Source organism: Nelumbo lutea, chromosome 2, assembly GCF_056320005.1.
Source record: "Nelumbo lutea isolate HS-2025 chromosome 2, American lotus-T2T, whole genome shotgun sequence".
In the NCBI taxonomy this organism is placed as follows: Eukaryota; Viridiplantae; Streptophyta; class Magnoliopsida; order Proteales; family Nelumbonaceae; genus Nelumbo; species Nelumbo lutea.
Genome location: NC_142685.1, coordinates 110,340,541 through 110,366,827, shown reverse-complemented (window position 1 = coordinate 110,366,827; position 26,287 = coordinate 110,340,541). Strand labels below are relative to the sequence as shown.

At 39.2% G+C, this 26,287-nt stretch overlaps 1 protein-coding gene across 3 annotated transcripts; it reads left to right on the top strand.

Annotated features, from left to right (window-relative positions):
* The first annotated feature begins 594 nt into the window (after positions 1-594).
* LOC148872730 (putative plastid-lipid-associated protein 13, chloroplastic) lies at positions 595-25,001 on the top strand. Of its 3 annotated transcripts, XM_088971230.1 has the most exons (8): positions 744-1,482; positions 2,038-2,159; positions 2,254-2,337; positions 2,482-2,578; positions 2,715-2,931; positions 23,241-23,293; positions 23,368-23,425; positions 24,765-25,001. In XM_088971230.1, the coding sequence occupies exons 1-7, from the start codon at positions 1,228-1,230 to the stop codon at positions 23,389-23,391; spliced, it is 852 nt and encodes a 283-aa protein (XP_088827356.1). In that variant the 5' UTR covers positions 744-1,227; the 3' UTR covers positions 23,392-23,425; positions 24,765-25,001. The 3 variants fall into 3 exon arrangements, with proteins under 3 accessions (XP_088827354.1, XP_088827356.1, XP_088827357.1); XM_088971228.1 differs by lacking the exon at positions 23,368-23,425 and having other exon boundaries at positions 595-1,482; XM_088971231.1 differs by lacking the exons at positions 23,241-23,293; positions 23,368-23,425 and having other exon boundaries at positions 940-1,482.
* Positions 25,002-26,287: the final 1,286 nt, after the last annotated feature.

Here is a 26,287-nt window from a genome sequence, read left to right as displayed (position 1 = left end):
TACTCTTTTTTTTTTTTTTTTCAAATATCTTTTCTTATTCTTTTTTATCCCAACTTTACTAGTTCCAGTTCTAGTTCAAGAATTAAACATACCAAGCAAGTGTAGATGGTGCAACATGGACTTATGCATGGCTAAAAATAGATTGTATCAGATTGAATATTGAATATAAGTAGATCCAAATTTGATTATTTTATATTTGAATTCAGATGGGATCTTATCCATTTGATTTGTATAAGGTTTGAACGAATGCATATTAAAATTGGACATTGAACATTATTAATAAATTAAAATAAAAATCATCAAAGTATATTATTAATAAATAAATAAATTAAAAGTGACTTTTATATTGTTTTTTCATCAACAAATGTATTGAAGAGGACTTCTATTTAACTTGAAACACGATACTAAAACTAGCTCGGTTCAATATAAATTTTAAATATATGAATATTATATATTTAAATCAAATTGAATTGGATTTTATTAAAGAGTAGATCTATATTCTATACTTTGATTTAATTATAAATGAATCGAATTTGGATCACAAAAAACATGATACTGGAAAAATTTATAACCAATAAATCCGCATCTTTTAGTGGCAACCAATCACTGGGGTTTTCCGGTATTAGGTCTTTCGGGCATCATAGAGCTTTCCTTTGAAGCCAGATTTGCAGGAGATAATGTTTTTCCGGTATCATAGCCGGGAACACTTTCATGGTTTCAACTAATTGGAAAAGTAGACTGGTAGAGTGCTTTTGAGAAATGGCGCGACTCGCCTCCGGCCCTCATCTCCGATAACATGGTTCATATCGGGAGTTTTTGATAAAAATGAAGGATAAATCTGTCTTATTAACTGTTTATTTAATTATTTATTGGACAGAAAATGTTTATTTATTTTTCCCGCTATGAATTAAAAACTTTTGTCCTCACACGTTATTCGTCAGTACAGTTTATTTGGCGAAAATGCCCCTCATGAAGACAATCTGCTGTCCTCTTCTCCAGTACTCACCAGTACTCACCAGTCACAAACTACTGCCACATAGAACTCCAAGCAGAGCTTCATCCACACCAGAAAATTAGGGTTTATTAGAAATTAATTATTTTCTTATTATTTTTCCCGTAAGTTTGCAATGAACTGTCCTGAAAACCGTCAATCATGTCAGCATTTGTGTAAAGTTTCTCTGTCGATCTGTTTGTAATCCGTTTCTGTGGAAATTCTTTAACTTATTCATGGCTTGGGGTTTGGACTTGAGTCCTTTTGTTGGTTTTCGTTCGGGACTTCCATTTCCTCGTTCTTCCTTGTCTTCTTCTACTTCCATTTCTGTATTTCGATGGCCAGACAGTGGCTCCCGTCGTCGGAGCGAGGGCCGGAAGTCTAATTCCGGCAGTTGCAAAGCGATGGTTGAACAGACATTACAGGGAGCTTCTGCCATGTATGCCAAAGAGATGGAAAGGCTCTCTGCTAAGGAATCGCTACTTCTTGCTGTAAGCTCTCTCTCTCTCCCTCTTTCTCTCTCTCTCTCTCTCTCTCTCTCTCTCTCTCTCTCTCCCCCTCCCTCTCTCTCTTCTCATTTCGGTTTGGGAATTTACGTTGGAGTTTATAAATGCTTATGACGTGTTGTGGATTGCTCTTCTGTGCACGGTGTAATTATTATAAAGAACTGATTGATTTTCTGCCAACGTATTGCTTCAGTAAATAGGATTTTGACCTACCATATTGAAAGAGTTGTAGCAGTAGGACACTTACCAAAAATGAAAGAATTGTAGCAGTAGGACCATGAGAATTGCAGAAAGATCTAGCTTAATCATGTACATTGTTAGCCTTTTAGATGATTTGTACTAGGTTTGTTTTGGTGTTGGTTTAAATACGCCAATTCTTTTTATTTTATTTATGTAATTAGATATTTATCTTTAGTTAATTAAGCACGTTTGTTAGATTATATGAACATGATTTAGTATAACGCTCACTGATCCCCCAGCTCAAATATCTTCGTTCTTCTTTTAACCTTGTAATTAGTTGTCCTTGAATCACACTTTCAGTTTAAAGACTCTGGGGGCCTTGAATCCCTGGTCTCCGGAAAGGTGACAGATATGCAGCGGATTGATGTGAATGAGAGGATCACTGGTCTTGAGCGTCTTAATCCAACACCCCGACCTACAACGTATGCTTTTTCCACTTGTTAATGAATTATATAGATGTTGATCGTGTCCTCTTTTTATTATTTAGTTTTCCATAAGATGTTGAGTTTCATCTAGGTCCCCCTTTCTGGAAGGAAGATGGAACTTTGAATGGCTTGGGGCTGGTAGCCCAGGAATATTTGCTGCAAAATTTATTTTTGAGTGAGTACTTCTTTGGATGGTCCAATTTGTCAAATATGAAATTATTTAATGCTTCGGATTTAATGATAACTGGTTCAGGATTTCACATGAGTTCTGTTGAGCTAGTGAAACTAACGGTGTCAGTGCAACCTTGGTTTCTTTCAGGAGATTTCCCTCAACTATAGCAGATTTATTAGGTATGGATGTGTTCATCAAGGATGGCTATTCAAAGACTACAGCAAACATGAAGCTCTTGAACTTGGTACTTTGGTCTTAGCATATATTTTTATCTCTTTAAGGCCAATCACTTTGTTGCATGCTTGTATACTTTATTTTTATATTCTAGAGTATCCTGATTATAACCCATTTACACCTCTGATTCTATTGTTGTCATGCAGATAGACAGCAAATTCATTCTGACGACCAAGTTATCTGTAGAAGGACCACTTCGAATGAAAGAAGAATATATTGATGGAGTTCTTGAAACACCCAAGGTTAGTGAAGAGGCGGTGCCAGAACAGCTAAAAGGTGCATTTAGCCAAGTAGTCAGCACAATGCAGCAACTTCCCGTTCCTATAAAGGATTTAGTGGCTAATGGGCTGAAAGTTCCACTGAGTAAGTGTTTCAATGCCTTTTCAACCATTATTTCTTATTATACAGACCAAGCCTCTTGGTGCTCTAAACATGGGTTATCTTTCCAGATATAGGATGCAATATAATTTCTTGTGGTTGGGATGCTGGAAAGAAAAATGTAAAGTAACATGTCTATGTTGTTGTTCTCTTTGTTTCTGTCTGTATGTGTGTATACTCCTGCTGCGAGAAAATTTTCAAGAATCTTACCATGTTTGAAAATCTGTGGGTTAATCTTGCGAAAAATACTACCCATTTTTTTCTGTTGTGCCATTTTCAGAATCCGTGTATGATTTTTTTTGATAAGTAAAAGGAAAATTTCATTGAAAGGAAAGAGAAAATTACAAACTGAGTAGGTGTTAAGGCAATGCCTAGAATCAACTCAAACAAAAACAAAAACAAAACTAATCATCACTAATTGTCCAAATTACAATTTTGTAATCCCAACAGCTCCCATAGACTATCCCCAAGGTCTTCTTTCTTGATTTGTGCAAATTCAGGCGCCACCAAAACCTGTTGTTAGGACTGCTGTTAGACTGTTATTAGAGTGTTATTATTATTATTATTATTATTATCTTTCCTTTGTTAATTTGTAATCAGGGGTACTATTTTAATTTTCTCTATTCTTAAACACCCTAAAAGTCGGTGAGTGTGCCGCCACTGACACTTTTTGGAAAATACTCTCTTTTCTCTGTTATTTCATCTTCTCTCTTCTCTTTACATCTAGATGGTATCAGAGCAGGATTGATAGAAGTTGAAGCTCGGATCTACCTTTCTTCCTTTTCTCTCACTCGGATTCTCTCTAGAATCAACTGGAGATTTCCTAATATGAAAGAGATGTGATTGAGTAAGTGTTTTCTGCTATTTTTTCCCTTTTGGTCATAGAACCAAAAGGGTTATTGTTTTGGGTCGTTATTCTCTTTGTATGATGAGCTTTTAAGTTCGTGGAGGAGTTTCCTCGGTGTTTTACTGGAGATCTGTGTTGTGGTGTGTTTGGTGCTTGAGAAGTGTTCTTTCCCTTTGAACACCAGTTGTTTGGCAGTATACAAACTGTGAGGGTTGGCTGGAGGTGTTATCTCTTTCCTTTTTTGGACTGGTGGTGATTGAAGGTGTTTTTACTGCTGCTTCTGTGTCTTCCATCCAGTAATAGGTACTGTTATCAGATAGAACCCGTCTGGGCTTGTTATTGCTTGTGCTGTTTACTCTTTCTGGTGCAAGTTTCAAGTGCAATTACTAATTATTTTGTGCAAGTGTCTAAGGGACAATGTCTATTGAAGATTCAGCCATTTCAGAAGTTACTGGAAGGCAAAATATGACCAGTTCAGGTGCTGAAAGTTGGGGTTTCCCTGTTGCTATTATTGTTCTTGATGGATTGAATTATTAGGAGTGGTCAAAAAGTGTAAAATTATATGTGGGCTCAAGAGGTAAGCTTGGGTATTTGTTTGGTGATGTTCTTCAACCTAAGGGAGCTGGTACAACTCGTTATAAGTGGGACCAGGACAATTACATGATTATGTCTTGGGTAGTGACCTCTATTCACCCTAGTATGAGGAAGAACTTCATGTGGGCTGATACAGCAAAGGAGATTTGGGATCAAGCCAAGGCTACTTTTTCCAAGCAAAGGAACTTTGTTTGTATTTATTAACTTCAAGTAGAGTCATCCACTTATAAATAGGGGGAGAAAAATCTGTCATCATATTATTCTTCCCTCACCTCGATGTGGAAGGAGCTTGATTATTATCAAACTGTTGACTGGAAAAATGAATCAGAAGCAAAGGAGTATAGGAAACTTGTAAATCAGCAACAGCTGTTTGCTTTCTTGGCTCATCTTAATCCTAGCTATGAGCCCATTTGTGCTCAGATATTAGGTAATAAGGAGCTCCCATCAATTCAGGAAGTATACTCTCTAGTTCAGTCTGAAGAGTGTAGGAGGATAGCCATGAATCCTCCAGAGGGAGAGCAGCAGGTTGCTCTCTTGGCCAAAGGGAATGGTGGAAATAAGAAGGATAGTGATGTTATGAAGAAGACTGAGGCTGTTGATAAAGATAGCTTGAGATGTTCTCATTGTGGTAGATCCCAACATACCAAAGAAACATGTTGGGATCTTGTGGGCAAGCCGAAGAACTTCCAGTCCTTCCAGAAGATGTAACCACAACAGTATAGGAAGAAATTTAGTTCAGCCAATGTAATTTCTGGTGGCTCATCTAAGGAGAGTATCTCCACAGGTTCTAACTCTAAGGAGTGAATGCTACATACCTTACGTGGTTAGTTAGAAGAGTATGGTGGAACTCTCTGGGAACTTGAAGAGTCCTTTGTCGCTCCTTCTACCTCACATGTGTCCATTTTAGGTAACCAGGTCTTTGCATCCCATGTGTCTACTTCATCTTCCAACCCTTGGATCATTGATTATAGGGTTACCAACCACATGACTAATAAGCCAAGTTTATTTTCAGCATATCGTTTACTTTCTGGTAAGGTAAACACCTTCAAACAAAAAACATACAAGAAACAACATCAAAAGAAACTATCAATATTACAATATTGAAACTCTGGCACTTCCTAAAGCCTCTCCCCTAAATCTTCTTTCTTGTGCAAATTCTAGAATCACCAACACCCACTTTGGGGCAGATTTGCCAATGTCTGCCACCAATTTCCAAAGTCCAAGTCTTGTCTTTGAATAATCTTCTATTCCTTTCCTTCCAGATGCACCAATATAGAACAAAACGGGATGCAGCTCCAAAGCAACCTTGCCTTCTTACTGTTTTTTATTTTTGGCCAAGAAAAATATCTGATGGAGAACTTGGGTGAAAAATTCTCACACTGAATAAAACTGAAAACAATTTCCAAATGAAACAAGCCACCTTGCAGAAAATAAACAAATGGCTAACATATTCCTCTTGTTCTTTGCATAAGTAATAAATACTAGCCAAAAAAAAAGTAATAAATACTAGCCATGAAAAAACCTCTGATCTTCAGGGTGGTAATTATTATTGGTAGGATAAGGAACTATTCACATCAATGAGCAATAAATTGTATTTTTGACTAAAAGAGGATAATACTCATAGTGGTCATGTGAACTAGGGATGATCATTTTTAGTCTGGCCTGGAAATTCCTGACTCGGGCTTAGGTTTTATGTTTAGGCCTGGCCTGAGCCCAGCCTATATCAGGCTGGAAACTTTCTAGGTTGGGCTTGGGCCTAATACTCCAAACCTGCTATAGAGTCAAGGACTTTAGACTAATCAGCTTGATCTCAAGTCCCTACAAAGTCATTGCTGAAGTGCTCTCTAGAAGATTAAGATCGATCTTGCATGATGTTGTGGGCCCACCCCATGGTTTTTGTCAAAGGCAGGCAAAAATTCTTGATGGGGTGATGATTGCAAGTGAATGTGTTGAGTCTGTTGACTCAAGGGTGAAAAGTGGACAACAAGATTTAGTTTGCAAGCTTGATATTGAGAAAGCTTATGATCATGTGGATTGGAGTTTTCTGGAGGATATCTTGGCAAAGATGGGATTTGGGGAAAGGTAGAGAAGCTGGATGTTTGCATGTATTTCTTCGGTCTCTTTTTCAGTTCTTGTCAATGGTATATCCACACCTGTTTTTTTCAAGGCCAAAGGGGCTTGAGATAGAGAGACCTGTAGCCACCTTTGTTGTTTGTCTTGGTGGCAGAAGTCCTAAGCCATTTACTATGTAAAGGAGCAGAAGCTTGGATGTTTGAAGGGTTTAAAGCAAGAGGAAATGGAATTTCCATTACTCATCTTCAGTTTACAGATGATACATTGATATTCCTGGATGCATCAATTGTGCTAGTGCTGAATTTAAGAGTGATCCTTAGATTTTATGAGATGTTGGCATGACAAAAGGTCAATCTGATGAAGAGTGTGATGATTGCGGTGGGTGATATACCGGATTCTCTTTTGTAGGATTGTGCAACAACTTGGATTGCTTGGTGGGGGATTTCTCTTTTACGTATTTTGGCCTCCCTATTGGGGCAAAAGCTTCTGTCTCCTCAACTTGGTAACTGGTTCTTGACAGGATTGATAAAAAACTAGCAAGTTGGAAGGGAAGGTATTATCTCTTGGTGGAAGGATTACTCTTATTAAGAGTGTGCTGTTCAATCTCTCAGTTTATTACCTTTCACTTTTAAAGGCTCCTGCTACTGTGATAAATTCAATTGAAAAATTGCAAAAGGAGTTCTTATGGGGAGTTAAAGGGATTGAGAAGAAATTCCACTTAGTTAAGTGGGATAAGGTCTGCAAGGAAAAGAAAGATGGGGGATTAGGGATAAGAAGATTGAAGATCTTCAATAAAACTCTTTTAGGAAAATGGTTGTGGAGATTTGGGTTGGAGAGGGAGGTGCTTTAGAGAAGGGTGGTGGCTTGCAAATATGGGGTAATTGGATTTAGGTGAGATTCCAGAGAAGTGAAGACATCCTATGAAGTGTGTGGAAAGGGATTATGTGTTTCCAGTCAGCTTCAGGAGATCAATCAAGGTAGAGTAGTATGGTGTCCAAAATTTAGGAGATCTCTCTTTGATTGGGAAATTGAAGAGTGTGTGGATCTTCTGGCAAAACTATAGTCAATTAAACATCAGGTGGAAAGGAAAGATTCAAGATGGTAGAAAGAATCTAGAAATGGCCTATTCTCAGTCCAATCCTCCCACAAGTCTTGGTCAAGGTCAAATGGAGAAAATTCAGAATTGAAAGGCATCTGGGGAAACCTTTCCCCCAAGGGTGGAAGCTTTTGCTTGACTAGTGGTGTTGGATAGCATTTTGACCCTAAACCATCTTCGAAATAGAGGTTTTCACTTAGCAAGCAGATGCTATCTTTGTGAGAATGCAGAGGAGAGTGTCTTTCATTTGCTTGTTGAGTGCCTTTTCTCCAAGTTCATTTGGAGTTTCTTCTTTAGGCTCTTCAAGGCTGGCAGGTGGTCTCCAAATTCTGTGGAGAAGATTTCTCCAAATGACCAAAGATAAAAGGAAATTTCAAGGCAAAGATCGCCTGGAACTGCATTCCTTTTGCAGTTTGCTGGAAACTATGGAAAGAAAGAAATAGAAGAATATTTGAAGAGAAGGCTCAAACAAGGGAGCATATCACACTTCTATAAAAGAATTATGGACTGGGTTCCCATTCTCCTAGAGTTTGAAGGAATCATAGAGGAAGACCTTGGTTCTGGTTTTTGGAACATTCTGGAGTTGGATTAGTAGTTTCCCTTTTGTTTGGTTTATGTTTTTTCTCCTTTTTTTCCTTAGTGTATTCTTTTTGTTTGCTCTGCTCTCCTTCGTAGCTTTGCTTTCTAGTGATATCTCATCACTATCAGATGTACTTCTTTCTTCTATTAATAAATATTATTTTTTATTTACGACCAAAAAGATAGTATTTTATATTATATAGTGTATAAAATAAATTTATATATATTATATGAGATATAATGTATAATATTATATATTTAATATTTATGCACAAAAGTCATAGGCCAGGAATCAGGTCCAGCTTGACACATTATCACCCCTACTATGGACCATCAGATTGAGAGACATGAATCTATCAAGCTTTTGAGCAGTTAGAGGTAGTTGATGTGGATTCTGCTAAGAGGCCTGGAAAAAAGTATAAGGCAGAATTGGAAGAAGAAGATGCTGAAGAGGCTGAGCCCTCATATAGGAGGGTTTCACAGACACATGGCTAGCCTCCCACTCAGAAAAAAAGTATATAGGAGGGTTTCACCGACTGAGCCCTCATATAAGAGTGGGGTGGGACCTCATACTATTTCTCAAATTGTATTATTTCCTAATTCAAGTTATAAAGCTACTTCATATCCTTTAATAACAAATTAAATCTAATAGGTCAAATAAAAACCAGCATAAAGGCTTCCAAAATGTTACATTGCTGTGGGTCCCCTTCTTTTAGATAAGTGGATTATTTAATTTTAAATCAAACCTAATTTAATGTACTAAATCAAACAAAAAGAAAACTTAGTCTAAATGTTTTGAGATTTGCCACTTGGATGGTGGGTCTCAAATGAAACATATTCCTATAGGTTTTCCTGTACTGAGTACAGGGTCATTCACTAGTATTTGAGTAAATGAAGCAGCTTAGTGTAAGGGAGCTACTTGGATTTCTAAGTAGGTATGGCAAACATGAAACTTTAGTAGGTGGTGTGGTTATTGGAAGGGCTGAAGAAACTTTGGCTGTTTACATGAGAAGTTTTTTGGACATTCTCCTGTAGAAATAAAGCAGGTTTTTATTTTTTATTTTTTTTGATGAGCAACAAAAATGTTATTGAATTACAAACAGGATGTACAAAGGACAGGTATCCCCTGAGATTGAGATAGCCTTGTCATAATATATTACATCAGAGGGGACTCCCCTCTCCCCAAAACAGGTTCCCTCTATCTGCCAACCCATTTGCTGATCAATAGACCCAGTTCACACCAACTACTCTGTTTTTTTAGGTTCTTTTATCTCCTTCATAATGATCCTATACTGCCATGGGCTCCCTTCTTCATTCTGAATCCAACCTGCTGTCACTTTGGAATCTTCCTCAATTTGGATATTTGTATAATTAATTCTTTTTGCCAACCTTAGCCCCTGCGATGCTACTAATACTCTGATTCTGTTGAATTTCCATGTCCTATTGGTCCAGAGTAAATCATTAATATATTGTAGAGGGGTTTGTTGTTTGTTAGCTTGGGTTGTGGTCTGGGGTGATACTTGTGGTAAGTAGTGTTATTGATCCTTTTCAATGGGATTGGATGTCTCAGAGAGTGCTGGTTTGTGTGTCTATGTGTTATTTTTCTCATGTACTCATGTTTCTTTTGAATAAAGCTACCTTTTTCTAAAAAAAGAGAGTATTTTTTCTATCAGCAAGGAAATTTAAAATTGAATTAATATGTGAAACAAAAATTACAGCCGAGTGGTTATCCAACTACCCATAGACACAGTGGACAATGATTCAAAGCCCTGGATGGAGAGAACTACAATAATGCCCAAAACACCTGCTGCCTAAAGAACCATTGTTCTGCCAATGTGTCAGTATGTATGTATCCTTGGAACAGTATGGAGAGGCATCAGAGTTTCCCACTGCTTTGTGGGTTGGAGGATGGTCATATTGTTGTTGAGGTTGTAGTGTTCATATGCACCAGAGTTTCTACTTACAATGGGACCTTTCAAGGCTCAGCATTTGACCCTTGTTTGTTTGTGCTAGTCATGGATGAATTGACTTAACATATTTAGGATGAGGTCCCATGTTGTATGTTGTTTGCTGATGACATAATATTAGTTAGTGAAATTAGATAGGGATTAGATGAAAAATTAGATTTATGGACAAATGTTCTAGAAATTCATCCATGACTAAACATAAAATATCATCATCTAAGCCTTGTCCCAACTACATGGGGTTGGTTGCATGAATCCTCTTTTGTCATTCCATTGGGTTAGTCAGGAAATGTAAGGGAGAGATTGAGGATGCCACCCATAGAATTATATCAGGATGGGCAAATGGAGAGATGCATCCGAAGTCCTATGTGATAGGAGAATACCACTTAAGCTAAAAGGAAGTTTTATAAAACGGTTACAAGGCCAGCAATGTTGTATAGAGAAAAATGTGAATGCTGAGATGAATGAGTGAGAAAACTGCAAAAGATAGGATCAGATATGAACAAACTTGATGTGATTTATCATTTATTACTAGTGAAGGGTCTTGAAAAGATAGGGGCAAACCAAAAAGGACACGGGTTGAAGTAGTGAGACATGATTTGAAGCCCCATTATTTAACAACGGATATGGTACTGAATAGAGTTTTTTTTTTTTTTTTTTAATTTTATTTTATCAGTACTGAATAGAGTGGTTGGCAGAACAGAATTCATGAAGCTAACCCCATATAGTTGGGTTAAGGCTTAGTTGTGTTGCATTCACAATTTTTTATTAGTACCTATAAGCCAATAATCAGTGAATTAAGAAAGTAAATATATTGGTCATTGGGACCTAGAGTTTGTTTTCTGTTTTGGTTGGGTGTGGGTTTACTAGATTTTTTTGCAGACACCTGTCTCTAGTATATATCCTTATTTGAAATTGCCCTTCTATTCAGTTAATTACCATGATAAAGCTTTGCTAAGAGGTAACGGTACAACGTGAATAGAGAAAAAGAAAGAGAAATTTGTTCTCTAGGCTCTTCAAACTTTCTGCAGAAGAACAGAATTACAAAGAATATCTCAAATCTATATTTTTGCCAACAATGTCTACCTGATTATTAGACATAGAGGGGGACTTAGAGTTTAGTGGAAGAGGGGAGAGGAGGAAGGCTCCAAAATGAAGGAAAGAGGGTGGTGTGAAGGGTCTCATTCTACAACCGAGTTGATGTAGATCATTAGCTGGAATGTGAAGTGTGAGGAAAAGGGGGGTGATAAAGGATCTGTTAAAGAAGGAAAAGCTTGACATTGTATTGATATAGGAAACCAAACTAGCAGTTCTAGATAGAAGATGGGTTAGAAGTGTGTGGAAAGCAAGAGGAGTGAATTGGTGCTCAACTCCCTCTTGGGGATGGAGGGAGGATGTGGTAGAACCTTTAGAGGAGCTGATAGGTAACTTTTTTGTATCCTTAAAGTTCAGGATGGTGGGGGATGGTTTCACGTGGGTGTCAACCAATGTGTATGGGCCGAATAATTATAGAGAACAAAATGAACTATGGGAAGAGTTCTATGGACTTCAAGGATTATGGGAAGGCCGTTGGTGCTTGGGTGGAGACTTCAATGTAATAAGGTTTCTAAATGAGTCAAGCAATCCCCAACAATCTATTTTAACTAGCATGAGGAAGTTCAATGAATTTATCAATAGTTGTAATCTGAAGGAGATTCCTATTCTACAGGCCAACTTCACTTGGTCCAATTTTCAGGAGAATCCATCTTGTTCAAAACTAGATAGATTCCTTTTCAATGAAAGCTGAGAAGCACATTGGAGGGGTTTGGTGGCTAAAGCTTTGACTAGAGTTACCTTAGATCACTGTCCTATAGAGCTAGGCCAAGAGACTTTTGGGTTTGGACCTAAACCCTTTAGGTTTGAGAACATGTGGTTGACACACCTAGACTTTGTGCAAAAAGTTGAGGAGTGGTGGAGAGAAGAGATTAGGGGAGTGAGCATTCATCAAAAAAAAAAAAAAGAGATTAGGGGAGTGAGGTGGAAAGGGGCTAGATTCCATAAGAAATTGAAAAGTTTGAGATCCAAAATAAAAGATTGGAATAGGGAGGAATTTGGTAGATAGGAAGAGCTAAAAGCTAGATTGTCAGCCCAAATTGAGGATTTAGATTCAAAGGAGCATCAAAGGACCATGAGTGCACAAGAAAGAGAATTGAGATGGAAGCTGAAGAAAGATTTGGAAGAGGTCCTGTTGAGGGAGGAGATATCTTGGAGGAAAAAATCTAGGCATAAATGGATCAAGGAAGGGGATGGGAATACCAAGTTCTTTTATGCTATGGCTAATGGGAGAAGGAAAAAAAAAATTTGTGGCCATGCTTGAGGTCAAAGGAGTGGAAATCGAGTCCCAAGAGGATATAGCCAACTGCTTTGCAACTCACTTCAAATCCATTTTGAGTAGGCCCTTGGAGAGACGGGTGAGAGTGGAAGATCTGGATTGGCCAAGTCTATCAGTTGTTGAGGTGGGTTGGCTAGAAAGGAACTTTGAAGAGGAGGAGATAAGACACTGTTTCTCTATGGACAGGTCAAAGGCTCCTGGACCAGATGGTTTTACTATGGCTTTCTATCAAGAGTGTTGGGACACTATCAAAGAAGATTTGCTTGAGGTTTTTAAGGAGTTTGAAAACAACCATGTGATTAGTCGTGGAGTTAATGTTCTTAGCTCTCATCCTGGAGAGATTAGATGCCAAACACCTTAAAGATTTCAGGCTGATTAGCTTGGTGACTAGCATCCATAAGATTGTGGCAAAAGTGCTTTCTTTAAGGATTAAAAAGGTCCTTCCCTCTCTCACTACTTAAGCCCAAGGAGCCTTTGTTTAAGATAGGTAGATTATAGACCATATCCTTACAGCAAATGAATGTGTGGAGGAAATGAGGAGATCAAGCAATCAAGGCTTCACCTGTAAGTTGGACATTGAGAAGGCCAATGACTCGGTGGATTTGAATTTTCTATTAAAATGTGGGTTTGGGGATAGATGGTGCAAGTGGGTGAGTGGATGCATAACCTCTTGTCTTTTTTCAGTTCTAGTTAATGGAGGGGTCAAGGATTTTTTCCCAGCATGTAGAAGGCTCAGGCAAGGAGACCCCCTTTCACCTTTATTGTTCACACTTGTGGTAGATGTGTTTAGTAGCATGATTTCTAAAGCAGGCAAGGAAGGGTTGGTAAGTGGATGGAGAATAGGCAGGAATAATGTCCCAATGACTCATCTTCAGTTCGCTGACGATATTATCATTTTTTTGTGAAGGGGGAGACTTAGGGAGAGTGAGAAACCTAACAAATCTTATTAAATCATTTGAGTCTGCTTTAAACCTGACAATTAACTTTGACAAAAGTTGTGTGGTTGGAATCAATTTGGAAGCTTGGGAGATAGAGGCTGTAGCAGGTTGTCCAGAGTGTTCTCTGTTTGATTGGCCTTTAACCTACTTGGGTCTTCTGTTAGGAGCTAACCCAAAAGAAAGTTGGTTTTGGTATCCAATTGTGGAAAAGTTCAAAAAGAGGTTGCTTCTTGGAAGAAAAGTTACATTTTGTTAGGGGGTAGAGTGACCTTGATTAGGGCGACTCTTGCTAGTCTTCCGGTTTATTTTCTCTTGGTGTTTAGGGTACCTTCAAGGGAAGCTAAGAAACTAGAAAAGGTGATGAGGGACTTCTTGTGGGAAGCAGGGGAAGAGAAGAAGGATCATCTGATTAGGTGGGAGATAGTCAGCAGGAGTAAGGAAGAAGGGGGATTAGGATTAGGTAACCTAGTTCTTAAGAATGAAGCTCTTCTAGGGAAGTGGCTTTGGAGATGGTCGTTGGAGAGAGAGGTTGTGGCACAAGGTGGTGAAGAGTATTTGTGGCTGTTCACAAAACGATTGGGGTGCTGGGGTATCTCAACAGGCAATTCTTGCAACACCTTGGAAGGCTATACATGGAATCCTTCCCCATTTTCTCAATCTGGTAAAGTATGATGTTAATTCTGGAAACAATGTTCTTTTTTGGGAAGACATTTTGGTAGGCAACCAACCTCTTAAAGACCATTTTCCCTCTCTTTACTCTCTTTCCCTTTATAAGAAAGAGCCGGTTTCTAGTTTTATTTCCTCCCCAACTTCTTCTTTGGCCTTAAACTGGGATTTTGGTTTCTGAAGAGGGTTACGTGATGATGAAAGTGCTTGTGTTTCAGAACTGTTTCTTTACTTGAGTCTATTTGCTTAGATCCCCTCAAACCTGACACAAGAATTTGGACCCCCTAACCCGAAAGGCTTTTTCACTTCTTTTTTTCAAGCCCCCTTGCTCCACTTCTGCACCCCAGAACTTCCCAGTTAAAGATTTCTGGATTAGACCCATCCCCCCAAAGATTGCTGTTTTCTGTTGGGAAGTTTTTTATGGTAAGATTAGTACCTTGTAAAACATGCAAAAGAGGAGACCAAAATGATGCTTATCCCCTAGTCGGTGTGTTTGGTGTAAAACTCAGAATGAGGACTGTCACCACTTACTGATCTCTTGCTCCTTTACTGCAGCTTTATGTAATTGGATTTTTGTGTTGTTTGAGTGTAGGTGGAACCTTCCATCTGATACTAGTTTTCTGTTTAGTCCATCTACCTTTGTATGGCATACAAAGAGAGGGAGAATTATGTGGAAGTGCATAAGAGCAGCTTTGTTGTGGACTGTTTGGGAAGAAAGGAACACCAGTGTGCTCTTAATCAAGAAGCTTCTGTGGCTGAGTACTGTTGTGTGACAGGTGGGTCTTCAACTTGGACTTCCATTTCTAGGAGGGATTTATTTGACTGGGAATTAGAAGAGATTGGGGGCCTGATGGCTCTTCTTCAAAATCAGAGGATTGATCAGCAGTTGGAAGATAAGTGGAGATGGAAATGGAATTCGAATGGTGAATTCTCTGTTAAGTTCCTTGCCTCGAAATTGGGTAGTGTGGATGCTACTGATTTTCCTGCTTCTCAGATATGGAATACAAGTCCTTCAAAAGTCAACTTTTTGGTTTGGATGATGGCCCTGGATAAATGTCTTTCCAGAGTTAATTTGGTGAGAAGGGGCATTCAGGTTATTGATCCTTTATGTAGTCTGTTTGGGCAACATGCTGAATCTACAGATCATCTATGCATTCATTGTCCTTTTTCTTCTCAGATCTGGGTACATTTTCTCAGAGCCTTGGTATTTAGTTGGGTAATGCCTAGATCGGTTAAGGATCTCCTCGATTGTTGGAAGGTGGGAGGCCTTAGTAAGAAAGGGAACCTGGTGTGGAGGACTATTCCAGTCGCTGTTTTATGGTCCATTTGGGCTGAGAGGAACAAACGAATCTTCAATAAGAGAGGCAAAAGTCCTGAAGACACCATTCAAAGAGCTGTGGGCAAACTGATTTCTTGGATATCTGTGTCTGAAGAATTTAAAAGTATGAACTTGTCTTCTTTTTATTGTTCTTAATTCTGGAGGAAAGTGTAACTGCTGTGGTTTTCAGACTGCCCTTCTGGGTCTGATCCCAGCTTATATGTTTTTGAGTTGAATAAAATTACTTTATCTTTTCCAGAAAAAAGAATTTTTTGTGAGAAGGAAAGGAGATTTGCAGAAGTTAAAGAATGTATTTTGACAAGGGCAATTCAGTGGCTGGAAACTCTAAATATCTTTGATGCATACTCTTTCGATGACCTATGAGAAACCTGTGATTTAAAAGGCATGCCTCAGTCGTGCCTAGGCACACAGGCGAGGCACATTTCAGGGTATGCGCCTCGCCTAGGTCCTAGGCACGGTCCTTTCAAAAGGTGCACGCATGGTGTGCCTAGGCGTATGCCTTTTGAAAATTTGGCGTTTTTTTGCTTTTTTTTTTAACATAACGGCTGGCCTCGAGGGGCATGGCACAAAGGTGGCTCGTAGAATCCGGAATGTAATATTTTTTACATTACATCAGCTATGTGAAGTACTGCAATTGAGTGAAAAAAGAGATTAGAGGTTTTACATGCTTGAAAATGTTTTATATGTTTGATTTTATTTTTAAATTCTCATTTGAATATGCTTTACATCTTATGTGTTAGAATTCTGGTTTGCCTTAGAGTTCGGCCTGACTGAGTTTAGTTATGTAAAAGAATAAAGAGTGATAGAGAAAGAGAGAAAGAGAGAAGAGAGAATTCTGGTTCGAACTGAAAGAGTCAACATAACTTCTCCCCAGTCGGCCAGTAAGTATTTATATTATTATTAAAACATAACTAAAAAGACCTATGTGCCCTTACTTAAGTTAAGAGCACATGTTTCAACACAACATTACAGATCAGCAACATCAATCAAGGTATAAAGACAGAAATACCCCTACGCTGACACTCCCCCTCAAGCTGGTGAGTATATATCATATACTCCCAGCTTGTTACATATGTAGTCCGCTCTTCCCCGACTCAAGCCTTTTGTAAATAAGTCAGCCCACTGATTTCTTGTATTAACATGTGTAGTGTCTAGCTCTCCATTCAACACCTTCTCCCTCACAAAGTGACAGTCAACCTCAATGTGCTTGATTCTTTCATGAAACACTGGATTAGAGGAGATATGAACTGCAACCTGATTATCACAATAGAGCTTCATTGGAGTGTTAATGTTGTACCCTACTTCCTGTAAAAGGTTCCTTAGCCACACTAATTCACAAGCGGTATGTGCCATAGCTTTATATTCTGCCTCTGCACTGCTTCTTGCCACAACCGTCTGCTTCTTACTTTTCCATGTCACCAGGTTACCTCCCAGAAACGTGCAATAGCCTGTAGTAGACTGCCTATCAGACATAGAACCGGCCCAATCAGCATCAGAATACCCTTCTATTTCAAGTTTTTCCCCCACTCTTGTATATCAGACCGCGGCCCGGGGCCCCTTTTAGATACTTCACAATTCTCAGAACCGCATTCCAATGAGGAGTCAGAGGTTTTTACATGAACTGGCTTACCACACTAACTGCAAATGAGATGTCTGGTCTAGTAATGGTTAGGTAGTTCAGTTTGCCCACAAGTCGTCGGTATCTGCCAGGGTCTTCAAACACTTCACCCATATCACTGCTTAGCTTGGTATTTGTGTCCACGGGTGTTTCAGCTGGTTTGGCACCCAACAAGCCTATTTCTTCCAGCAAATCAAGCACACACTTCCTCTGGCACAGGTTAATCCCATACTTGGATCTCACTACCTCTATCCCCAAGAAGTATTTTAGTTTACCCAGATCCTTTGTTTGAAAGTAATCCTGCAGATAAGTCTTCAGCCTATCAATACCAATGTTATCATTCCCAGTAATAACAATATCATCTACATACACCACCAACAGTATTTTTCCTCTTGGAGAGTCATGACTAAATACAGAATGGTCAACCTTGCACTGTTTCATGCCAAACTTCTTTACCACCTCACTGAACCTACCAAACCATGCTCGAGGAGACTGTTTAAGCCCATATATAGCCTTCCTTAGTCTGCATACCTTACCATCCTCCTCCTGAGCAACAAACCTTAGAGGTTGCTCCATGTAGACCTCATCGAGTAAGTCACCATGCAAAAAGGCATTATTGATATCAAGTTGATATAGTGGCCACTCATACATGGCTGCAAGAGAGATCACAACACGAACTGACCCTATCTTAGCAACCGGTGAAAAGGTCTCTGTGTAGTCAATGCCATAGGTTTGGGAGTACCCTTTTGCAACTAATCGCGCTTTCAGGCGTTCAACATTACCATCGGGCAGATACTTAACCGTATAAACCCACTTACAACCAACAGCTTGCTTCCCAGGAGGAAGAGCATCGAGGTCCCAAGTATGATTATGATGAAGGGCTGAGAGTTCTTCTTCCATGGCACAACACCACCCTGGAGAGGCAAGGGCTTCCTGGACATCTTTAGGAACAATAACTGATGATTACAAGGTAACAAACTGGCGATGGGAAACGAAAGGTGAGTAAGAGAAACATAATTAGAAATGGGATGAAGGGTGCAAGTACGTTTACCTTTCCGCAAAGCAATGGGTAGATCAATCTCAGATGCCAAGTGGGGTTCTGGTGCCGGATCCGTCGACGGAGATGTAGCCGGTGCACGTGGGCGATGTGTATACACATGATGGATAGGTGGGCGTTCAACAGGTGGTGGCACCGGAGGCAAGGATTTGGTCACAACTGGAACAAACTGAGGATCAACAACGGGAAGTGGAAGGGGAGGAGGTGATGAGGAGGAAGAAGCATCACCGGACCCCAAAAAGAACAGAGTAGACTCAAAGAAACTGACATCAGCACACACAAAGGACCGTTGAGAACCGGGATGGTAACACTATACCCTTTCTGGGTCCGAGAATAGCCAAGGAAGATGCACTTGAGAGAACGGGCATCAAACTTGTCGTTCCCAGGACCCAGATTATGGACAAAACAGACACCCAAAAACTCTCGGCGTAAGAGGGAACGGAGACAAAGAGGGAAACAAGACCTGAAACGGAGATTGACCATCAAGGATGAACGTGGGCATCCGATTAATCAGAAAACAAGAGGTAAGCACTGCATCACTCCAAAAAGGTTTGGGAACATGCATGTGATGCATTAGGGATCTTGCTGTTTCAAGGAGATGGCGATTGTTTTTCTCAGCCACCCCGTTTTGTTGTGGGGTGTAGGTACACGAGGTCTGATGTATAATGCCGTGTTGGTCCAAGTATTCCTGAAATGATGAGAATAAATATTCGCGGCCATTATCAAAACGAAAAACTTTGATGTGGGTACCAAATTGGTTACGAATTTCAGCATAAAATTTTTGGAAAATGGTAAACAATTCACTTCTTTCTTTCATTAAATAGAGCCACGTCATCCTTGAAAAATCATCCACAAAAATGACAATATCTGTATCCATTATATGACATTACTTTATAAGGACCCCAAACATCTGAATGAACTAAAGAAAAAGGACTCGACACACGGTTATCAACCCTAGAACTAAAGGGAACACGATGGTATTTCCCAAACTGACACGACTCACAATCCAAAACAGAAAGCTGACTCAAGGACGGAACCAAGGACTTCAAGACTTTGAGCGACGGATGACCAAATCGGCAGTGCCACTGGAGAGGAGAAAGAGATGACTGGAGAGCTGTTGATGTTCTACCACCACCACAGTCAAGATAATACAGTCCACCTGCTTCATGCCCTCCACCAATCTTCATCCCCGTCTTGAGATCCTGAAAGACACACATAGAAGGATAAAAGGTAATGGAGCAGTTAAGTGATTTGGTTAGCTTACTAACAGACATAAGGTTAAAAGGCAATTTAGGAACATACAGAACTGATGAGAGGGATACAGGATCTAGGTCAACATTACCAACACCACAAATTGAGGATGTGGAACCATTAGCAAGGGTGATAGATTGTGATGTTGAGCAATGAGATAAGGAGGAAAACACACCTGGAGTTCCAGTCATGTGATCGGAGGCTCTAGAGTCAATGATCCAGGGATTGGGTGTAGATGCCAGACAAGCCATACCTGAGTGAGCAAAAGTTGCCGTGTTCTGCTGTGATTGGATAAACCTCTCATATTCATCATGGGGAACACTCACCATCTCCTTCATGGGACCATCTGTGGATGTAGGAGGCAACTGGTCAGATGAATGATTCTCCTGTTTAAAGCTGGAACTTGAGTCACCGATCGCGGCATGATTGGCCCAGGTTGAGGGAGGACCATTTAATCATAACAATAGTTGATGGTATGTCCATCCATACCACAATGAGTGCACTTCCTCGGGCCTGAGCTACGTCCTCTACCACGAGCTCCCCCTGAATCTCTGCTCCCAGTACGACCACCACCACGATTATAAGTAGACCCGCCATTGCCACTTCGGCCATATGCAGAACCACTACCAACACCATGGCCAGACTGAGCTCCCCGAGCTCCACCTCTACCACCACGACCTCTCGATGCAGCAAAGGCAGATCCATCTGAGATATTAGAGTTCTCAGTAGATCCGATAGAAATCCTCCGAAGTCGAGCAAATACCTCTTCTAGGGACGGAAGAGCTGATCCCCCTAATATCTGAGCCCGTACTGGTTCATATTTAGACTTTAGTCCCACCGAAAATCTCGTCACATCAAGCTGCTCTCTCTGTTGTTGCTGAATCTTGACATCAAAAGTGAGAGGATGATAGACATTCAACTCATTACGTATGTTCCTCATGTTGGCATAGTACTCCTCAAGACTCTGATTGTCCTGTTGCAGATTAAAGTACTCTTGATAAAGCTGATAAACTCTGGTTGTATTGTCCTGCCCCGAATACAATTTTTTCGCATGGTCCCACACGTCTTTGGCAGTATCAAGGAACATGAAATTCACACTAATCCTGGGTTCCATACTGTTCCACAACCATGTGATGATCTGAGCGTCCTCTTGCTCCCAATCTTCATACTCGTGAGAGTCAGAGGAGGGTTTCTCCTCTCTGATATGTTTTACCTTCTTCGTTGCCTTTAGAAAGACTTCAACGGATTTAGCCCAAGGCACATAATTCTCTCCATTTAACTTAATGGAGGTCATCTGAACATTCAGGTAGTCTGTAGGCACCATCACACTAGGTTTATAATCATTACTGTCTCCCATTATGTTATCACCAATTCTGCACACTTGTTGAATTCTATTATCATTGAGATCTGCACACTACACACCACTAGGTCACACCTGTCACACTGATTGCAGCACTAATTGTTGCTGGAATGTGTGCTCTTTACACCACAAACCTTGCTCCTACAGCTACCTGAAATCTCACCACTATATGATCATATCTCTTCCTTCAACATGCACAAAGAAACCAGCATAAACCCTAGCTCTTACTGGCCGAAACACTAGCAAATGATCTGAAACACACCTCCTATTTAATCCATAACTGATATCAAGAACTGAAATCTCTTACCTTATCGCTGAAGTAACACCCATGCGAGCAGGAGAGTAGTCCACACACAACAGCCGCTTCACACACAACAGCCACACATAGTTCGACCCTCTATTCTTCCTCTACTAGGAGAGGGCGATCTCAGAAATCACAGCAACCGACCACATACGACCTGATTGGAGGCATAGAGACCCCCAAGGGCAGAGGGCGATCACTCCTTTTCAGCCCTTTCCCTTATCTCCAATCGAACACAGAAAAAAAGAGGAAAACCCTAGATAGGGTGCACAGAGAATGAACCCTAGGCAAGCAGAAATCTAGGCAGATTTAACCTGCTCTGATACCATGTTAGAATTCAGGTCTGCCTTAGAGTTCGGCCTGACTGAGTTCAGTTATGTAGAAGAGGAGTGATAGAGAAAGAGAGAGAGAGAGAAAGAGAGAAGAGAGAATTCTGGTTCGAACTGAAAGAGTCAACATAACTTCTCCCAGTCGGCCAGTAAGTATTTATATTATTATTAAAACATGACTGAAAAGACGTATGTGCCCTTACTTAAGTTAAGAGCACATGTTTCAACACAACATTATAGATCAGCAACATCAATCAAGGTATAAAGACAGAAATACCCCTACGCTAACATTATGTTTATGTATTTTAATTTTAGATAATAGGTTTTTAAAATATTACTTTAAAATTTAACTTTATATTTTTTAGTAATATTATGTTTAATATTTTTTGAATTTTCTGACATTTTTTTTTTATCTTTTAGCTTTTTTTTTTTTTTGTATTTTTGCACCTCGCACCTTGCGCCTCAGGCACAAATTGACCCCTGCGCCTTGCACTTCTAAAACACTGAGAAACTGGTTAGCAGTGGCTAATACTTTCTACCAGGAAGGACAGATATGTAGTTGAATGGATGCCACCTGGGGAAGAGTTTATTAAGCTGATCTTTGATGGGAATAGCCGAGGTAACCCTGGACCTTCAGGTGTAGGAGGAGTGCTGAGAAATAAAGACAGTAACAATTTACTTATCTTTGTATTCAGGTCCTGTGGGTGTGGGAGACTCTATAAGGGCCGAATTACTTGCTGCTGTGCAAGGAATCCAGATTGCAGACCAGATAGGAATAGAGCATCTGATTATTGAAGGGGACTCCCAAGTGATAGTGGGTTGGTTAGAGGATCTGAACTCTGTGATCTGGGGATTTAGAGATGTTCTCAAAAAGGTTAAATGGCTAACAAGGAATATGACAATCAGAGTTCAGTGGGTAGGCAGATAGAAAACTCAATGGCTGATTCACTTGCAAAACAGGGGGTTTCTCAGGCTACTTATTTTGGGCTTTTGTGTAATTTCTTTTAAACTTATAATTCTGTAACTAGTTTTAAAGGAAAGGTTGCACCTCGTGCCTTTCCTTGGGCTGCCTTAACTTTTTTTTGCTGGTTTAATAAAATCTTACTCATTTATCAAAAAAAAAAAAAAAATCTCATGGACAGGAGAAAATGGGGATCCTTTCTTGATGATAGTCTCTCTCTCTCTCTCATGGATATGTATGTAAGTATGGGTGCTTCTAGAAAATTGCCCTATGTAATTTCAAGCTTCGTGCAGGGCAAATTTACTAATACTGCCTCTTCTGGAGTTTCACATTGCCTGGTGGTGGTTGGGTGGCTGAACAAAGAAGATAGTGGTTTATGGAGTTATAGTAATTTGAATAGGAAATTCAGATAGCTGGTTCGAGAAATGGAAGTTAAAATCAGTTGGGTAAAAAGATCAGCTAATTCTTTTGCTGATGGGTTAGCTGAACAAGGGGTGGGCAGGGATGTCATGTTCTGGGCACAGATGTAATTTAATTTTCTTCTTTTTCTGTTCTCTCTTTCTCTCTTGTTTCCTCTCTTGGGGCTCATGATGTAGTTGGAAGATAAGATAGTTTGTCTTTCTCTCTGTAATTTATTGTGATAATTAATGAATTATGTTATTGATAAAAAAAAAAACAGCCTCAGGAATACTTAGACAGTTCTCAGAAATCATTAGCCCCTTTTGACCCAGGCCATCAAAGTTTAGTTTGATAAATTCTCAAATAACCTTTTCTGAGTCCCTTTAACTTCGATAGCAACTTATCTGTTGATTCAGTTGAGGTGATTTTCCAAGATTAGAAAATATCCATATGGATGGTGAAGCTACTGGTCAGGTTTAAAGGACTTGGCTTTTGTTCTTCAGAATTTTTTTCACGTATGGCTCTAAAATGTACTCTTTTATGCCTTCCAGGTGGGACTTTCCAGAGACTCTTTATGATTTCTTATCTTGATGAGGAAATACTTGTAAGTTCTCTCTGAGCACAGCTCCATGGATATCAATTTGCTACAATCTTTTATAAGTTTTTACTTTGTGCTAGGGTTGGGATGGGCTAATGACCTAATGTTCTGCTGCCATGGCTTGTCTAGTCTCAGCAAGTATGTAAGCACAGATAGAATGGGTAGAATGGACTGGGCAACATCTCAAGGCCCTTTTGGACATCCCTGGCTGTATCTATATGTTATGTAATTATATTATTTTGTCTTTTAAGTATTTATTTTATTCATGTCATTCTCTGGTTTTACATTAAGGTCCAAGCTAGCTTAGCTGGAAACGCCAGCAAGTTAATGTAATTCTAACTGACATGGAAACAAATCCTGCCTTAACCTCCTCCGCAAGTTTGCTTGGCAAAAAAGGAAATAAAAATTCTCTGGTTTTACATCACTTTGGTTCTCTTTTGAGCAAGTATGAGAAAAGATACTATTATACTACAATGGTACAATCATAATTGATAAAAGTTGGTGGCCCATTCCAGAAGGTGTCCAGCCAACCACCCTTTAGGGCCAAGCTAGGCCTAGGTCAGGCAATGTTGGTATACCCCATGTTATGACAATCCTGGCTCAACAAACACTACCTCTAATTGTATACCTTAACTTGTCATCTGGATGGCATTACCATACTAATATGAAATTCTGTGCTGGGATTTTTTTATTTTTTATTTATTTCTTAAGAAATCCAAAGTTAATATAGTTTGGACCATCTAAAAGGACCTATATGACCATTGGGATCTGGAAGTAACCATTGCTTGCCTTTAACACGAGGAAAATCTACCATAATTTGTGGCTGATCTACATCCTGTACAAATGGCACATCTCATGACTCTTAGGCGGAGGATAACCCTATAAATGCACCCAACTTTATAGTTCTGTTATCAAATAATTTTTTTAAGACTGTTAGCTATTAAAGCATTTTTATCAGGTTTTCGCCATTAAATTATGTTACGTACAGATATGATGCGGCATGATATGGAAGTATGGAGCTTAGTGTAGAATTTAAATATGTGTGCTCAAGAGATTGTGAATCCATTTTGAAGTACTTGAGTAAAGTAGCCCCAATATTTTATTTTGTTCATTGTGCAAAGTTTAAAATTTTAGATATGGCAAGATAGATGCTTTTGCAATGACCTATCCATATCGTGACCTGACAATTGAATAAGCATAGTGTTTGAGTTCATGGACAGGATGTCTTATTCATCAGTTAGAGTCCAGTCTGGTTTTTCTCCCATTATGGATTCCCATTGAAATTATGTGCGATCATCAATCTCTCTCTCTCTCTCAAAGTGTAGTCTGTCTGAAGGAGTAGCAAAAATATTTTTGATGATGCAAGGATATTTAATACTACTGAATGCTATTGTTGTTATTGGTTTATTACTGCCATATTGCAGATGTTCCCTAGTAACATTCTTTTATTGGATTACTACTGCTGTCATTGTTGCAGATAATTAGAGATACAACCGGAGCACCAGATGTTCTAACAAGGTTGGAGGGGCCTCCAGCTCCCATTACAGACTCCATCTCAGAGTACGAGAGCTGATTGCAGTAAATAAAATAATCAGGATTCCTCTTATTTGTATTACAACGGAATCTTCTCTTTACTTGAGTTTCAACTTTCAAGTTGTCCTTATATGAACTGTTGCTCTCTTATCTATAAAATGTCGCTTGAGCCATTAATTCATGAGATGGTTTTGTTTATTGATTTCTTTTTCTATCTGTGAGTTTACTGATCGGGAAGAACTCTTCATCGCCCAACAAGTCGGTGAGTTCATTCGTTAAACCCTGAAGTCAGAATCACCATTGATAAGTGTTGGTACATCTTTTCAGGCCAGTATTCGAGCTACTCTCTAACACCAGAGGGTCATGCTGACCTTTTGGTTTTTCATTTGTTTGTCAAGACGGAACTCATCAAGCATGAAAAATGCTGTAAGGCAGCGCAGACCCTCTTAATCTATATTTTATTTTTGTTGAGTGGGGCAAGATGTGCAGGATTTAGACTTTTGAGATGTGGAAAACAGCCAAATGATACATTAAGGGTCGCATATCATGATATCAATTCATAGGGGTGAAAATGGACTGGTCATGATCCGATCAGAATTTCCAGTCCTTTTTGTTGGATTCCGATATTCTGTCGGAATTTCAGATTGGATTAGATAATAGGATCCGATTAAAAATTGAATCAAATTTGGATCACCCTATATATATATTTTTTGAAAAAGGATCACCCCTATCTAATCCAAAAGAAACTGATCTAATATATGTTATTTATTTATAAATGTGTTTATATTGTATTTTGTAATTTTTATATTATTTATTTATTTATTATAAAAAAGACATGTACATATATGATGAAAATACTTGAAAGCTTGTATCTTTTTTGTTTTCCTTTTAGTTATGCTTTTTTTTTCTTTTAATAATTCATAAAATTTTCAAAAATTAAATTGGATCAGGTCAGATTTGGATATCCAATATCCTTGGCTCAGTTTGGAAGGAGTGCAAATGCAAATACATACAAAATAATACAAAATATAAGGTTTTGCACTTCACATATTTGCATTTGTAGTTCGTCCAAACGGAGCCTAATGGATTAGAATCGATGTTTATGAGATCCAAGATTTGTGTTATTGAATTGAATTCACATATACCCTGATAACACCCATTTGCATCCCTATCAATTTAGATTCTATCCCTTGATAACACCCAAAGAGCGCACCTTGTCAAAAGTTTGAAGCCATGACATGCTGAAGGCTTCCAATTGCAGTCTTTTGGTTGGAGCTTTTTAAACTAAAAAGTCGATTTGTGGTTCCTTCCCCCTCAACAACTCAACTTGTTGGAGCCTTCTATGTTTTAACGCATCAAAAGTCCACTATCCCCCTCAAAAAAAAAAAAAAAAAGCATCGAAAGTCAATTTCTGATTTCGTCTTCTCAACTTGTTGGCCCCCTCTTCACCTAAGAAAGTTGGCTAAA

What these genes read in the sequence shown, in the direction of transcription:
- LOC148872730 (XM_088971228.1), top strand. Translation starts at nt 1,228, where the DNA reads ATGGCTTGGGGTTTGGACTTGAGTCCTTTTGTTGGTTTTCGTTCGGGA. An exon ending in GCTGCAAAATTTATTTTTGA is followed by an intron (nt 2,338 to 2,481) that starts GTGAGTACTTCT and finishes GGTTTCTTTCAG; the next exon opens with GAGATTTCCCTCAACTATAG. An exon ending in ACATGAAGCTCTTGAACTTG is followed by an intron (nt 2,579 to 2,714) that starts GTACTTTGGTCT and finishes GTTGTCATGCAG; the next exon opens with ATAGACAGCAAATTCATTCT.